The 13,406-nt window shown below is 46.9% G+C and overlaps 5 protein-coding genes across 7 annotated transcripts; 3 read left to right on the top strand and 2 right to left on the bottom strand.

Moving 5' to 3' along the window:
* Positions 1 to 234: 234 nt before the first annotated feature.
* Positions 235 to 1,445, bottom strand: LOC9635710 ((+)-neomenthol dehydrogenase). The gene is made up of 4 exons (XM_002965512.2): positions 1,334 to 1,445; positions 1,008 to 1,266; positions 779 to 952; positions 235 to 719 (listed from the first exon to the last, which is right to left on the bottom strand). The coding sequence occupies exons 1-4, from the start codon at positions 1,345 to 1,347 to the stop codon at positions 324 to 326; spliced, it is 843 nt and encodes a 280-aa protein (XP_002965558.2). The 5' UTR covers positions 1,348 to 1,445; the 3' UTR covers positions 235 to 323.
* Positions 1,339 to 2,672, bottom strand: LOC112344968 (cilia- and flagella-associated protein 45-like; the record flags this gene model as incomplete). The annotated part of the gene is made up of 3 exons (XM_024670721.1): positions 1,339 to 2,259; positions 2,309 to 2,464; positions 2,520 to 2,672. Coding segments are annotated over 3 exons (1,152 nt in total), but the record flags the coding sequence as incomplete, so codon positions are not given.
* Positions 2,673 to 3,607: 935 nt separating this feature from the next.
* LOC9635709 (probable CCR4-associated factor 1 homolog 7) lies at positions 3,608 to 4,829 on the top strand. The gene has a single exon (XM_002965854.2). The coding sequence runs from the start codon at positions 3,816 to 3,818 to the stop codon at positions 4,638 to 4,640; it is 825 nt and encodes a 274-aa protein (XP_002965900.1). The 5' UTR covers positions 3,608 to 3,815; the 3' UTR covers positions 4,641 to 4,829.
* A 3,972-nt stretch (positions 4,830 to 8,801) lies between these two features.
* Positions 8,802 to 10,395, top strand: LOC9635708 (tRNase Z TRZ1). The gene is made up of 8 exons (XM_002965853.2): positions 8,802 to 9,146; positions 9,205 to 9,363; positions 9,546 to 9,620; positions 9,683 to 9,778; positions 9,830 to 9,943; positions 10,004 to 10,072; positions 10,122 to 10,196; positions 10,246 to 10,395. The coding sequence occupies exons 1-8, from the start codon at positions 8,829 to 8,831 to the stop codon at positions 10,321 to 10,323; spliced, it is 984 nt and encodes a 327-aa protein (XP_002965899.2). The 5' UTR covers positions 8,802 to 8,828; the 3' UTR covers positions 10,324 to 10,395.
* A 5-nt stretch (positions 10,396 to 10,400) lies between these two features.
* Positions 10,401 to 13,050, top strand: LOC9634610 (ubiquitin-conjugating enzyme E2 variant 1C). Of its 3 annotated transcripts, XM_024670887.1 has the most exons (11): positions 10,401 to 10,442; positions 10,505 to 10,647; positions 10,727 to 11,022; positions 11,122 to 11,207; positions 11,260 to 11,373; positions 11,427 to 11,521; positions 11,667 to 11,927; positions 11,995 to 12,134; positions 12,214 to 12,339; positions 12,670 to 12,833; positions 12,913 to 13,050. In XM_024670887.1, the coding sequence occupies exons 1-8, from the start codon at positions 10,431 to 10,433 to the stop codon at positions 12,077 to 12,079; spliced, it is 1,092 nt and encodes a 363-aa protein (XP_024526655.1). In that variant the 5' UTR covers positions 10,401 to 10,430; the 3' UTR covers positions 12,080 to 12,134; positions 12,214 to 12,339; positions 12,670 to 12,833; positions 12,913 to 13,050. The 3 variants fall into 3 exon arrangements, with proteins under 3 accessions (XP_024526655.1, XP_002965898.1, XP_024526656.1); XM_002965852.2 differs by lacking the exons at positions 10,401 to 10,442; positions 10,505 to 10,647; positions 10,727 to 11,022; ... (1 more) ...; positions 11,260 to 11,373; positions 11,427 to 11,521 and having other exon boundaries at positions 11,812 to 11,927; XM_024670888.1 differs by lacking the exons at positions 10,401 to 10,442; positions 10,505 to 10,647; positions 10,727 to 11,022; ... (2 more) ...; positions 11,427 to 11,521; positions 11,667 to 11,927 and having other exon boundaries at positions 11,934 to 12,134.
* Positions 13,051 to 13,406: the final 356 nt, after the last annotated feature.

Here is a 13,406-nt window from a genome sequence, read left to right as displayed (position 1 = left end):
ATATTAGTATATGGCATTGTAGTCATACATTTAGACCTCACAGCTATAATTTAAGTGAAATATATTTTAATAAAAATCATAAATAAGTTATCTAAATAATTTTTTTCTTACTAGATTATTTTATTATAATAATAATATAAATCAAAGAGTATTAAATAATTTTATTTGAAAACTGTTAAATATAAATACCTGTCATATGTTTATCTTTTAAGCTGAAAAATGTAATGCTGAATAAACACTCACAACAAAATAAACATCCATTTAAACATCTTGTACAATAATTTACTCAGCTATGAACATATCTAGATCATTTCCACGCAGCTTTAGAACTCGTACTTTGTCCTTTCGTAGAAGAAATCCCCGGAGCTCTGCTCGTTAGCAGGCGCGAGCGCAAGCCACACTGCGGTGTCCGCGCCTTGCTCGGTGGAGAGAAAGCCTCGGTTGTTGTTTAGCTCCGTCTTGACGTAGCCCGGATGGACGCAGTTAACGTAGAGCTGGCGTCCTTCTCGCTGGACGTCTCGAGCGACTAGGCGAGTGTAGGCGTTGAGAGCAATCTTTGAGACCGTGTAGGCTCCGAAAATGCCCCGCGGCCAACCGCTGGCCTCCACTTTGCCGTCTCTCACAGCGGAGAGGTAGTCGTCCACGAAAGAATCGATCACTTCTCTGGACAGGTTTTCTATGTCTGTGAGTTTCTTTTTGTAAGATTCAATGCCAAGCCTCTGTATGGAAGAAAAGAAACCTGATCAGTCAAAAAACTGTCTAGGAATGAAAAGCTTACATGGAGTTGGCCGAGTTGAGAGCTGATGTTGACGATCCGAGCTCCTGCTTGGCTGGGCCTAAGTAGCGGCGATAAAACTCGCGTGGTTCTCTTCACGCCCTCGTAGTTTGTATCTACGAGGTTTTTCACAGCTTGGAAACTAAACTCGTTTCCAACGACGGCAGCATTGTTCACCTGAATCGAAACGAGTGACGATCGAGAAATCATGCCGAATCCAGCAAACGCTCACCAGAATGTCAAAACCTTTGTACTCCTTCTCGAGCCAACTGGCCAAGCCGGCCACGGAATCGCTGCTGCTCACATCAAGCTCCCGAAACTCGACATGCAAGTTCTCGGACTTGAGCTTTGCCTGCGCTGCTAGGCCTCGCTTCTCATCCCGCGCCGTGAGCACGACACTGATGCCTTTCTTTGCTAGTTGCCTTATGATTTCAAACCCAATACCTTTGTTCCCTCCCGTCACAACCGCTACAGTATCTTTGGACCACCACCTTGCCGGAAGAAACCAACGAGAGTAAGAAAACCAAAGAAGAAGAAGAAACTAAACTCAACGCATACCCTTGAGACGCCATAGCTGATTTTTTATCCCCAATCCCAAAAACCAGTTTTAAATAACCTGTAAGTAATTTTCCTTCCCGGCCTCAATTGATGACAACCTTTTTACGTGCCAATTCCGCTCTATACTTGTCAGGCACTCCTTCAGCCTCCAACTCCTTGAGCTTCCTTTCTTTGATCTGTCGTAGCCTCTCAAACTCGGCGAGCAGCTTCAACCGAGCTCTTGCACCCTCTTCAAACTTCTCCTTGATGGCCTTGAGCCTGACCTCCCTGTTCTTTGCAATCTGTCCCATTATATCGTCCCTGTGGTGAAGGTTTCGTTTGTGCTGCTCCTCCGCTAGTATCTTAGCCTTGAGCAGTGCCTCTTGCTGATCCTTTATGATCTTGAAGAACTCGATTCTCTCCTGTTTAGCCTGCTCCGCCAGTTGCGTGATCTTAAACATCTTCTGCTGCTCCCTTGCCTCGGCCAGATCCTCGTTCATCTTTCTCAAGCGCTCCGCAGCTGCCTTCTCTTTCTCCCTCCACTCCCTCTCCACGGCTTCCTGGATTCTCTGCGCTCTCAACTCGTCCAGCGCTGCCTGTTGACCCTGCGCCTTCTCTTGCATGCTTCGCAGGCGAGCAGTTTCTAGCTCCTTCTGCTTACGGATCCGTTCGGCCTCGTCAGCTCGCTCTTGCTCCGCAACAGCCTTCTTGTAGTTGTAAAGCTGAATCTTTTGCTCCTCCTCCTTCTCCAGCATCTTCATCAGTTTTCTCTGTTCCGTATTGGCAGCATTTGCTTCCAACAGCGCCTTGTAAAGTTTCTGTCCCTCCTCATGCTTCACTTTAGCTTTTTCCTCCTCTTCAAGTTTGTCCTTCTCCGCTTGCCTCCGGATACGGATTCCTTCGAGTTGCTTGAGCTCGTCCTCGATTTTTCTGTGACCCTCTCTTTCCTAGAAATGCATGTCACACTTCCGCTTAGAACCTCATCACTCCCAGTACCTTTATTTGATGCCTTATGACCGCTGCACCTTCCATTCGTTGGTGATGCCTTCGAGCCTCGTGATCATCATGTGCTTTCTGCTCTCTCACAATCTTTGCCATCATGGCCTCGTGCACCTCTTGATTGTAATCCTTAAGCTCCTTGAACTTTTGTGTCTGCAAGTTCGGGATACAAAAGTTTACCTTCACAAAAAAGCATGCTTATACGTACTTTCTCTTTCTTCTGCTCATCTCTGATAGTTACGCATCTGGCATAAAGCATCATCTGATTCATGCGCTTCACATCGTCCAGCTGCTCTTCTGTAAGCCTCGCGGCGTTTTGAAGCGTCCTGAAATAAACACAGCATGAGAAATAACCCAAATATATGCAACAAAATTGATTAATCTCCTGCCATACTTCAACGATCAAGAGCCATACATGGCGTCTAATTCCTTCTTTATCTTCTCGCTTTCAGGAATAGCACCAGACTTCTTCTTCCTTTCTTCCTCCATCTGCACGTATATAAATTGATATCGGAATGATATGAAACTGATTACTACCTTCAACATCATGGCCTTGCGTTCGTTAGCAATGGCAGAGTTGCGCATCCTTTCTTCGTACTTCTCCTTCTCCATTTGCGCTCTCATTGTCGGAGTCAGGATCACAGAATTCACCTGGAACAGGAGATAATGCGGACTCTGACAGACAAAAAGCACAAAGCTTAATACCTTGATGCGATTGACATCGTTGGTGGAGATAACCACTGTATCCGTATCCTCTTTCATGTTTTTAAAGACGCTTGGTCTGGGCGGAACCTGAAGAAAAAGAAAAAAGAAAGAAAACCTTAGCCTTAGCTGGTAACTGTGAGAACTCGTTTAGAATCACTTTTTTCTTCTTCTTCTCGTTAGCTTTCCCCTGCATTCGTTAGTTTTAATCAGCAGGACGCCCAAGAAAACGCAAAAGGCTTGATCATACCGGCGGGGGTTCTTTCACTGCTACCATCTTGATGACACTCTAGTTCGATAACCCTGCCACACACAGAGCGATAAATCCTTGATACAAATCCAGCCAGAGAATCAAACCTCCCCAAATTCTCGCAGATCTGCGATAACTGGCAGCCAAAACGCTCACGCGCGAATCAATACGACCTATGCATGCCGACAGCCGCCAGTGTTGCGCCCGAGCGCCCTCACATCTCAAATCCCCAACCCTAGAATCCCTGTCCCGCTCGTTTTTCAAAAGCCATCCGATACCTATCGAATATCCAAACTAACCGATCCAGTTTCGAATCCCTGTTCCTCCTCTTTAATGTGGGTCCGGTTCGACCCCTGGCTCGAGCTAGGGTTTGCCACATTCTCTTCTTTCTTCTCCCTCTCTCTCTCAGCGCCAAGAGGGCGATGGAGCGATAATCCGCGACGATCTCCTTGATCTCCAGCAGCGGCGGCGGTGGCGGCAGCAGCACGGCAGCGGGCGCTGGCATTGTTTCTAGGTGAGAGAATCCGGCGACGCCAAAGAACTGGAGTGTAGATGTCCGCAGTGTCAAAGGGCACCACCCTCCGGATCCGGGAGGTGTGGGCCGAGAATCTGGAGGAGGAATTCAAGCTCATCCGCGAGATTGTGGACGATTTCCCATACCTGGCCATGGACACCGAGTTCCCGGGTGTGGTGGTCCGCCCCATTGGCTTCAAGGCAGGCACGTACCAGATGCTGCGTGCCAACGTCGATTTGCTCAAGCTCATCCAGCTCGGGCTCACATTCTCTGACGAGGACGGCAATCTCCCCACCTTTGGCTCTACCCGGGAGTCCTACCTCTGGCAGTTTAACTTCCGCGAGTTTAACATCAAGGAGGACGTTTACGCCCACGACTCGATCGAGCTGCTCAAGCAGAGCGGCATAGACTTCCAGAAGAACCAGGAGCACGGCATCGACGCGGAGCGATTTGGCGAGCTGCTCATGTCCTCGGGGGTGATCCTCAACGAGAGCGTCCACTGGATCACCTTCCACAGCGGCTACGACTTTGGCTACTTGCTCAAGCTGCTCACTTGCCAGAACTTGCCACCCAGCGAGGCCGACTTCTTCGTGCTCCTCCGGATCTACTTCCCGACGATCTACGACGTCAAGTACCTCATGAAGTTCTGCGACAATCTCCACGGGGGTCTCAACCGGCTGGCCGAGGTGCTCGAGGTGGAACGCGTTGGGCCGTGTCACCAGGCTGGGTCCGATAGCCTGCTCACGTCGTGCGCGTTCCAGAAGCTGAAAAAGGGGGCGTTGAAGGGATCCACCGAGAAGTATGCTGGAGTCCTCTTCGGCCTTGGCGCGGACAACAGTAACTTCATCGGCGATTACTCGTGAGGAGTAGCCACCTTTCATCGTCGTTCTTTTGGTTCCAAATGAATGAAAAGAATGCGCTCCTCCGGTCGAAGTAAGCTCTCGCTCTCGCTTTGTCTGACAATCTTTGCTCTTCCTTGTTGTTACTTGTAAAACTTCTGTCATTCCGGACGAAGGTCCTCGTTGCTATGTACCAAAGTAGTTCTTCTCTTTCGCTGCGTTGTTCGTCGTCTTGGTTCCAGTCACCACCCTGTGGATCACTGCCTTGAGCTGCAACTTCTTGCGGTACCGAAACTCTCGCGCCAGCTGAATGTGGATGCTCGGTGGGCTTCTCTCTCGGAGGAGTTTGAGATCCTGGGAGATGCTCGTTGGCAGCGTAGCCAGGATCTCAGCACAGCGTATAGCTACTGAAAGTCTGGCGACCAAGTCCTTCATGGCTTCTCCATCTTTCTCCAGCGCTAGAGCCGAGACGAGATGATCTTGGCACGGGTGCTTCCCCAGCAAAGGTCTGTCCATCAACTTGTCTTGCAACTTCTCGATGCAGGCGAAGAACTCTTCGAGGGAACTGGTGCTGTTGTTGGTCTGTGTCTTCGCTTTCTTGGCAGGAAACTCGACGAGAGTTGACGCTGCTGTGAAAGCTGAGATGAGACTTGGATCGCTGATGCCAAATGCGTAGACGTTGGCACCGGGTTGATATGGTAAGTACTGGTATCCAATGTCAGCCCAGTGTGAGACGAGCTCCCACCATTCCTTGCTCTGGCCAGAGCTCCCGCTCTCGAAATCATCTATAGCGTGTTTCACAGCGGGCCAGGTCTCGCTCCATGAGCTTCGTTTGCAGTTCCGGTAAGCGCCAGCGTCGTGTAAATGATTGCGACAATATGTTGTCCATGTCTGAATGAACCAAGAGGTCGCATCCTGGTTGGAAACAAAAATCTTTTCAACTCTGCTAGCTCAGCACATATAGATGACCCACCTCAAATGAGGAAAATATCTGTACAGAGTCGAATGGGTTGTCTTCAAGCACAAATCCTGCCACGAAGAAGATACATCATGTTATTAGCGAGAAAAAATTGTTTTTTTTATAGAACTTACCGTAGTACATAAACAGATTGTCGTTTGAACGAGGACCAAACGAAGCGTAGAGCTGGTCCCCTTTCTTTAATGCTCGTTTGGCTATAATCTCTAGCTTACGATCGATTACGGGCTGAGACATCCAGTCTGCCTGAAAAACGCGTGTGATCCCACGCTGAATGCTTGAGTTGATTCCTTACCTGGTACGTGTAGTGATGGTTTATCATATCCATGAGTGGCATCAGCACGTAGTGGGAGTACCTGTCACCGGGAAGAACTGGCAAAGTGAAGGCACGACTGTGTACCATGATCACGGCCCACTCTGAAAAGGCACCACACTATTAGCGTGGTTGAGAGCATGACGATAACCTTACTGTAGTCATCGAACGAAAATGGAGGAGACTTGAATTGTTGAAAGCTTTTCTTGATGGATCTTCTCACTTGAATCACCTCCCGTAAAACTGGCATCCATTGCACTTCTTGAAGGTCCTGGTGAAAGTAAAAGCTTTGTGTGTGATCGAAAAAAGAAAATCAACATACAGTGGAGTCCAGATATAGTGGTGATGCCATATCTCGTGGTAATATGGCGATATAATCAGCCCATTTGGAGCTCCTTCCCAATGCTCTGTAAACAATTATCATGTCATAAAAGTAGAATTCACAGTTACAAGCTTACTTTTCCTGTAGGAGTCGTTTTGCAGCTAAATCCCAGCTATCCTTTTGTGCTTCGCTCTCCGGACTTCCATCATAGAGACCTGCCTCAAGCTAGAGAAGAAAAAAGCGGGTAAAAGCACGCTCGTCACAAGTTTCTTACCGGAAGAATACAAAGAGTTTCTCCTTCCTCGATGTCTCTCGAGACGAGCACACCACGGACAACGTTTTTCTGGTAGGAAGTATCGTTCATTGACGTAATAGCTAGCTTTTCAGAAATGGAGAATCCGTGTTTGTCCATCCAAGTTGAGAACTAGCCAGAAAAAGCACCTCAGAATCGGAAAAGCAAAGCGTAACCAATAAATGCTTACACTTTTCAGCTTCGAAACGGACTCTCCACCAGAGTCATCATTCACAGCCGCTTTTGATGGAAGCTTACGCTCTGACAAAGCCGTTCGAAGCACGTCTTTGAAAGACGATCTGAAACCTATAGCAAGCACGTCATTCCATCCTTGCTTATCGATCTGCCACCGACAAGCTGAACATGGTTCTTCTGCGGACACACCGATACCTTCCCATCTTGCCGCTTGTAGTAGAAACTGATCCTCTAGAAAATCTGTTGTCTGCCTAGCCGCTAGACTACCTATATGTTCCTGTACAGCTTTAACTGCAGACGAAAATGCCGAACTAATCTCATTCACCTCTGTGCTTTTGCTTGACACATCTAGCGCGGGGTGTAAACTCTTCGCTGCTATCACGTGCATCACCTTCTCCCAGGTTGTATCCTCTACTACAGCAAAATCCGCCGGTGCCTTGCCCCCCAAATTATTGTTGTGAGCTTCAATCGCCTTCTTTGCATAGAAAAGTGAAGCGACGACGCAAAGCAAAGACGGAGCAACGACTCCACTCGAGTTGACTGAAAGGCCTGTTTTAATCCCACTACTTGCCATACCTTCTACTGTTTCTGCTGCATCCCTGCTGATTTTTACCGTCAAAACTCTGTTGCTGTTGACGCCACCATAGCGCGAGAAAAACCATTCAGCTACGTCCTGCATGAATAGAAAAATAAACTGGCTGGGTGTAAGATGAAAGGAAGTGTGTTACATTTAAACCGGAAAATAGTCTTGCTCCCTCGACAACGTCATATTTGAGTATTAACCCTGCTCTCAAGTTCAAACATTAGAGAAAGATAAACGCGCAACGAACCTTGAAAGAGGAATGCATCAGTTCTTCGAGTGCCATCGCGATAAAATGAAATGGCTGCACCCCTGCTTTCATTACGACTCGCAACGACCTTGAGCGTGCCTCTCTCAAGCGTAAGTTTTGCTGTCAAAAAAACATACAAGTGAAATAAGAATTTCTAAGTTCTTGGAACTTAAGCACAACCATTTTTTTCGCTGCCAGTCCCAGTAATTCCCAGAAATGGAAAGAGATAGTGTCCTCCATCGTTTCCTAAACTGCAGCCCAAACTGAATGCAATAGAGAGTGCCCACACTGTAAAAACAAGCTATTTGTAAAAGTCGATCAACATTTGAGTTGGCTTACCATAGTCAGAAAACTTGGCGTGAGCAATGTCTGCTCCACGCAAAGCATAAAATGACAAGATTGCAAAACGTCTCATTTCAAGGACCTCATTTGCTACAAAACTGTCCTCCATGTTGTTCATTTCCTGCCAATTGAACAAGATGATCAGCGCCACAGCAAAGCTTACAAATCTACCATATCTGTAAAGAAGAGCGGAAGAGGCACGTATTTAGGCAAAGAACTTATGTACAGTGCCCATTTAGATGTGTCACCACGCGACCTGGTGCTCGAGAATTAGCAACAATGGAACGAGAAGAAGAAAAATCTGTTTAACCTTTCTCGCAATAATCTTGACGCTAGCTTAACTTCCCAAGGAGCTCCATCCAACAAGCCACCGTCAAGCTTGTCAGTGATACATTGCTCAACCTGAAAGACAATGTCAGTCTGATTTTCCAGTTTTCTGGCCACTTACTGGGAAACTTAGAATCGTTTTTCCAGAGATCAGCTCGGAGTCAGCAAAGCAGATCAAGTCGTCCTTTGGTTGAGGAAGAACGCTGAAGTCCAGAGTACAAGCCACAGCTTTTTCTCTCGAAGTAAGCGTCTCCATATAATGTAGGATTCTACAATCAAAGTTAGCTTGCTAGATGACTAGATGACTAGCAAGTGCTCACCTGGAATTCGTCTCGTTGCTTGGAACATCTAACAGGATACTCCGGATCCGTGACCAATCCACGGAATTCATGCCACGCTTTGACATCCTTGTGATCCATCTCGAGTGCTTCCTGTGCGAGAATTCCTGGGGACAGAGATTTGAGCAGCAAAATTCACTTTTCTACTCACTGGCAGCTCGCAGATCGCAGCGCCAATGTGGATCGGCAGCAGCAGCGCCGCCAGAGCCAAGATCGCGCGCCAGCGCCAACGCCATCGCCAAAACCCTAATTCCATAATCCGCAAGAACAACACAATATGTTGGCTATGGCGGGAAGCCCATTTTCTTTGAGAATTGTAGGGTTGAGGCATCGATTAGGAAGGGCGACGGCGGGATTCGCAATGGAGGAAGTGGCGCTGGAAGACGCGAAGCTCAAATCAAGCGTGCGCGGAGGGCGGCGCGATCTGGCGAGCGTGAACGCGGGCGGCTTCGCCGTAGAAGGTATTTCGATCGGCGGCCATGAGACCTGTGTGATCGTTCCATCCATGAAAATCGCGTTTGATATTGGACGCTGTCCTCAACGGGCGATCTCTCAGGATTTTCTCTTCATTTCTCACTCTCACATGGATCACATTGTAAGCGTTTTCTATGGATTTTTGAAGGATCATGGCTCATTTTTTGTGAATTTTCCAGGGAGGGATTGCCATGTACGTTGCTACTCGCGGCCTCTACTCCATGAAGCCTCCCACGATTTTCGTTCCTTCATCGATCAAAGCCACCGTGGAAAAGCTCTTCGACGTTTACAGGGAGCTCGATCAAGCAGAACTCTCGATGAAGCTGGTCGGACTTGATGTAAGTTTTTCTCGTGGTTCTTCCACAACTATAGCTTAGTCTGAGTTAGCTCTTTCAGCTCTTGCCAAAGTGTTGGTGAAAATTTTTCTCGTGGTTCTTCCAAAAATCTAGCTTAGTCTGAGTTAGCTCCTTTAGTTCTTTCCAAAGTACTTTCAAGCTATTTGCTTACGTTCTTTTGCTAGATTGGTGAAGAGTATGATCTTGGAAAAGGATATATCGTCAAGCCTTTCAAGACGTACCACGTAATTCCCAGTCAGGTAGATTGCATGAGCTCGGAACACTTTCTAATCCTTTTTATTTCTGCACTCCACATTTGCAGGGCTACATAATCTATGCTGTGAAGAACAAACTAAAACCCGAATACGTGGGCCTTCCCGGTGACAAAATCAAGTCTTTACGATTCTCCGGCGTGGAAGTAAGCTCAGAATTGTGTATTGTTGTCACGAAAGTTGTGCTGTTTGCACAGGTAACGAACGTCACTCGGAGTCCAGAGGTGGCTTTCACGGGAGACACCACAGTGGATTTCATAGGGGACGAGAACAATGCCGACGTTTTACGTGCAAAGCTGCTGATCATGGAGGTTAAACTTGGTCTCTAGATCTCAAAGTTTCTAGACTCAAATCTCTTTTTTCCTTCCCAGGCTACATTCATCAATGACAGCGGAACCGTAGAACACGCTCGTGAATATGGCCACTCTCATCTTTCAGAGGCAAGTTCATGAAAAATTCTAGCAAGAACTTTCGAATGTCCTGTTCCAGATCGTCGCATTGTCTGACAAGTTCCAAAACAAAGCGATTCTCCTCATCCACTTCTCCGCGCGGTACAGCAAACAGGTACTTCACTTCACAGAGATCCTTTCTCGTCATAAATTTTTTCTTCCAGGAGATCATCGAAGCTATTGAGAAACTCCCAGAAACTCTCAAGTCTCGGACGTATGCTCTCACGGAAGGCTTCTTCTAGAGTGTAAATTGGTCTCTCGTCGCGGATATTCAAAGGCATCAATTTTGAAATGGAGCATATCCCTTTCGCGCCTAGGCCTAGGTTAAGCCCTAGTTCTCTCTCTCGCGATGGCGGAGGCGGTGAGAGCTTTCTCCGATCCATCTCGCGGATGGTAAGGAAGGGGATTGTTTCGTTTGTGCAGGAAGTAGATCCATTCGCCGAGAAGCCGCAGCCGAGAGAGGTCTGGGAACCCGCGGAAGAGGAGAATTTCGATGAAGTTCGCGAGTCTGTGGAGGGCAGGATGGATGTCAATATCCCCAATCCCATCACTCAGAACACACCTCTGTAAGAATTTCGCGAGAGATTTTGGATCTCTTGGATCTTTCGTTTCGCGATTTTTTTTTATTGAAGATTGGCATGCTAGGCTCATTGCCATCAAAAATCGAAACGTGGAAATGGCGAAGTATCTTATCATCAGGAACTCCGATGTTAAGATGCAAAATGCCGTTGGCGATACTGCTCTTCACTGGGCGGTAAGTGTGCTAATGAACTCTAGATCACTCTTTCGCGATCTTTCAGGCATTGAGAGGAGACGAAGAACTCGTCAAGATGATAATCATCAAGATGGCGGAAATAAACGCTGTAGGCGAGTGTGGGAACACTCCTTTGCATCTTGCTTGCAGCCGGAACCATGTACAAATCGCCAAGATCTTGATTTTGGTACGAGAAGTCTTTAAGTTTCTCTTGCGATTGCTGTGATGGATCCTTTTGTTTTTCTTTTTTGGTTTCTCTCTTTCAACTTGTTACTGTGTGTTCAAGGCCAGGAGGGTGCCTCTGTGACTCATAGAAATGACTACGGCAACACTCCTGTACAACTGACAACGAACAACACTATCCGGCAAATGGTAACCTGGATCGTTTTCCAAGTTCTATCTTTTATTTTTCGTTTTTCTCCAGATCAAACTTGTTACAGACAAGGGAGAGGCTGGACGTGAGCAAGTGAAAGCCGCGGAGCGAAACAGATTAGCGCAAGAGAAAGCACACAAAGAGCAGCAACGCTTGAAGCAACTGGTAAAGTCTTTCATGTCTACGTTCCATTTTTTCTCACTGCTTTCGTTTTTCAGGAGGCTGAAGCAAAGAAGAGAGATCAAGATGCTTACGACTGGAGAAGAAGAGAGGAGATCCTTGCAGAAGAGGTTTACGCTCACATGCAACACTTGTAAGTTCGTGTCTGTGAATTTGGATTTTAGAGAAGAACTGAGGAGGAAGAAGCTGCAAAGCTCCGTGCGGAAGCTCTGGAACGCGAACGAGAGGTTCTCTCGTCTCCAATTGTTTGATCTTCTTCTTTGATCTTCTTCTTACAGGAGAAAGCTCGCATCGAAGCCGAGCTCCTCGAGCAAGAGCGTCTCAAGAACGAGAAGAAATCCAAGAAGAAGAAGAAGAAGAAGAAACAATGAGAAAGAATCGCATTCGTCACAGAAAAAAAAAGTGATGGGACAGTACTATAAAGGGCCCGTGAAAATAAATCTCTCAATTATACTTTTAGGGTTCTTCCGTTGGGGCGGTCGATCCTTTCGCTCCCTCCAGCTCGCTGCTGGATCGCGCAGGCGCTGGGATGGCTCTAGGTGAGTTGATCGTCTCAAATTGCTCGCGGCGCCAAGGGTACGTGGATGATTTCTTCTCTTTCCCTAGTTCCCAGGAATTTCCGGCTGCTCGAGGAGCTGGAGAGAGGGGAGAAGGGCCTTGGCGATGCGTCTGTGAGCTTGGGCATGGATGACAGTGACGATGTGTACATGTGTTCGTGGACTGGCACAATTCTGGGGCCTAGCAATGTCCTCTTTCTTTTTTTTCTTTCTTTGCTCTTATAATGCCCTGACTCTTTCGCTTTTTTTTCTCATTTATTCTGTGCAGTCTGTTCACGAAGGACGCATTTATCAACTTAAGTTGTACTGCGACAAAGACTATCCGGATAAGCCACCAAGTGTGCGATTCCATTCGCGAATCAACATGACTTGCGTTAATCGCGAGACTGGAGCTGTAAGCACTCGCATTTTGTTTCTTGGCTTTGTGGTCTAGTTTCTGGTGTTTCCACTAGTGATCTTACTTGTGCAGTAAGCACTCGCTTTTTTTTTTTGCAGCCTCCGGTGTTTTCACTAGTGATCTTACTTGTGCAGTAAGCACTCGCTGTTCTTTTTTTGGTTTTCCTGATACATGGTCTAGCTTCTGGTGTTTCCACTAGTAATCTTACCTGTGCAATAAGCACTTTTTGTTTTGTTTTCTTGATACTTGCTGGTGTTTCCATTAGTGATCTTACTTGTAGACAAGCTTTTTCAATTTGTTCATCAACTTTTCGCTGTGCTTTTTCAGGTGGAACCCAAGAATTTTTCTTTGCTCTCGAACTGGCGACGCGATAACACCATGGAGGACATACTGAAGCAGCTCAAGCGTGAGATGGGAGCTTCTCACAACAAGAAGCTGCAGCAGCCGCCCGAGAATACTTTCTTCCATCATTGACGTCGTCTCTTTCCCCGGTAATGATTGGCAGCCTCGTATAGTAGGATTGTCTTTCTCCCAGTTTTCTAAAGCTTTGTTTTATTTTCTTGTCGCCAGTTCTTCTCGAAGGCTTCTTTTTTTTTTCCATCAGTGGTATGCCGGTCGTCTCTCCCGGACCGGGCCTCTTCTACTGTTGGTACTCAAATGTAATGTAGTATGCTCCTGAATACAGGTTTATGCTTCTTCTTCCCCGTTTTGGAGAGGCTTGCTTGAGTCAACCGTGAAATCCGAGCAAATCACGGCGCCAAGTTATTTTGGCCCGATAGTTACATATATGACATCACCCCGCTGCTCAATTATATTGGTATGATCTCACGACGAATCGGCGTTTGATTTGTGGCAGGCCAGCTTTAAGAAGCAAACACTAGAAGAATTGACAAATGGTACGTAGAGTTTGTACAAAGTTTTTATTTTTGATGTTTGTTTTCTCTCCTTGCTTTCGGTTTCTCGCTTAAGTTTCTCAGCTTGGTCCTCACTTCTTTGGGGGGTACGTATTGCAGGCACAGGGGTGTTAAGCAGTGGATGCAATAAATGGACACCATTCTAATGCG

Source organism: Selaginella moellendorffii, unplaced genomic scaffold, assembly GCF_000143415.4.
Source record: "Selaginella moellendorffii unplaced genomic scaffold, v1.0 SELMOscaffold_6, whole genome shotgun sequence".
Lineage (NCBI taxonomy): Eukaryota > Viridiplantae > Streptophyta > Lycopodiopsida > Selaginellales > Selaginellaceae > Selaginella > Selaginella moellendorffii.
Note: the sequence above shows the minus strand (reverse complement) of the source record. Positions and strands in the feature narration are given on the sequence as shown.

Excerpts from the sequence above, each read along its gene's own strand:
- LOC9635710 (XM_002965512.2), bottom strand. Across the intron at positions 953-1,007 it reads ACAAAGGTTTTGACATTCTG|GTGAACAATGCTGCCGTCGT; the intron begins GTGAGCGTTTGC and ends GTTTCGATTCAG. Across the intron at positions 720-778 it reads CTCAACTCGGCCAACTCCAT|AGGCTTGGCATTGAATCTTA; the intron begins GTAAGCTTTTCA and ends TCTTCCATACAG.
- LOC9635709 (XM_002965854.2), top strand. The coding sequence starts at position 3,816 with ATGTCCGCAGTGTCAAAGGGCACCACCCTCCGGATCCGGGAGGTGTGG.
- LOC9635708 (XM_002965853.2), top strand. The coding sequence starts at position 8,829 with ATGTTGGCTATGGCGGGAAGCCCATTTTCTTTGAGAATTGTAGGGTTG. Across the intron at positions 9,621-9,682 it reads ACCACGTAATTCCCAGTCAG|GGCTACATAATCTATGCTGT; the intron begins GTAGATTGCATG and ends CCACATTTGCAG. Across the intron at positions 9,779-9,829 it reads TACGATTCTCCGGCGTGGAA|GTAACGAACGTCACTCGGAG; the intron begins GTAAGCTCAGAA and ends CTGTTTGCACAG.
- LOC9634610 (XM_024670887.1), top strand. Across the intron at positions 11,208-11,259 it reads ACAACACTATCCGGCAAATG|ATCAAACTTGTTACAGACAA; the intron begins GTAACCTGGATC and ends GTTTTTCTCCAG. Across the intron at positions 11,928-11,994 it reads AGGCGCTGGGATGGCTCTAG|TTCCCAGGAATTTCCGGCTG; the intron begins GTGAGTTGATCG and ends CTCTTTCCCTAG.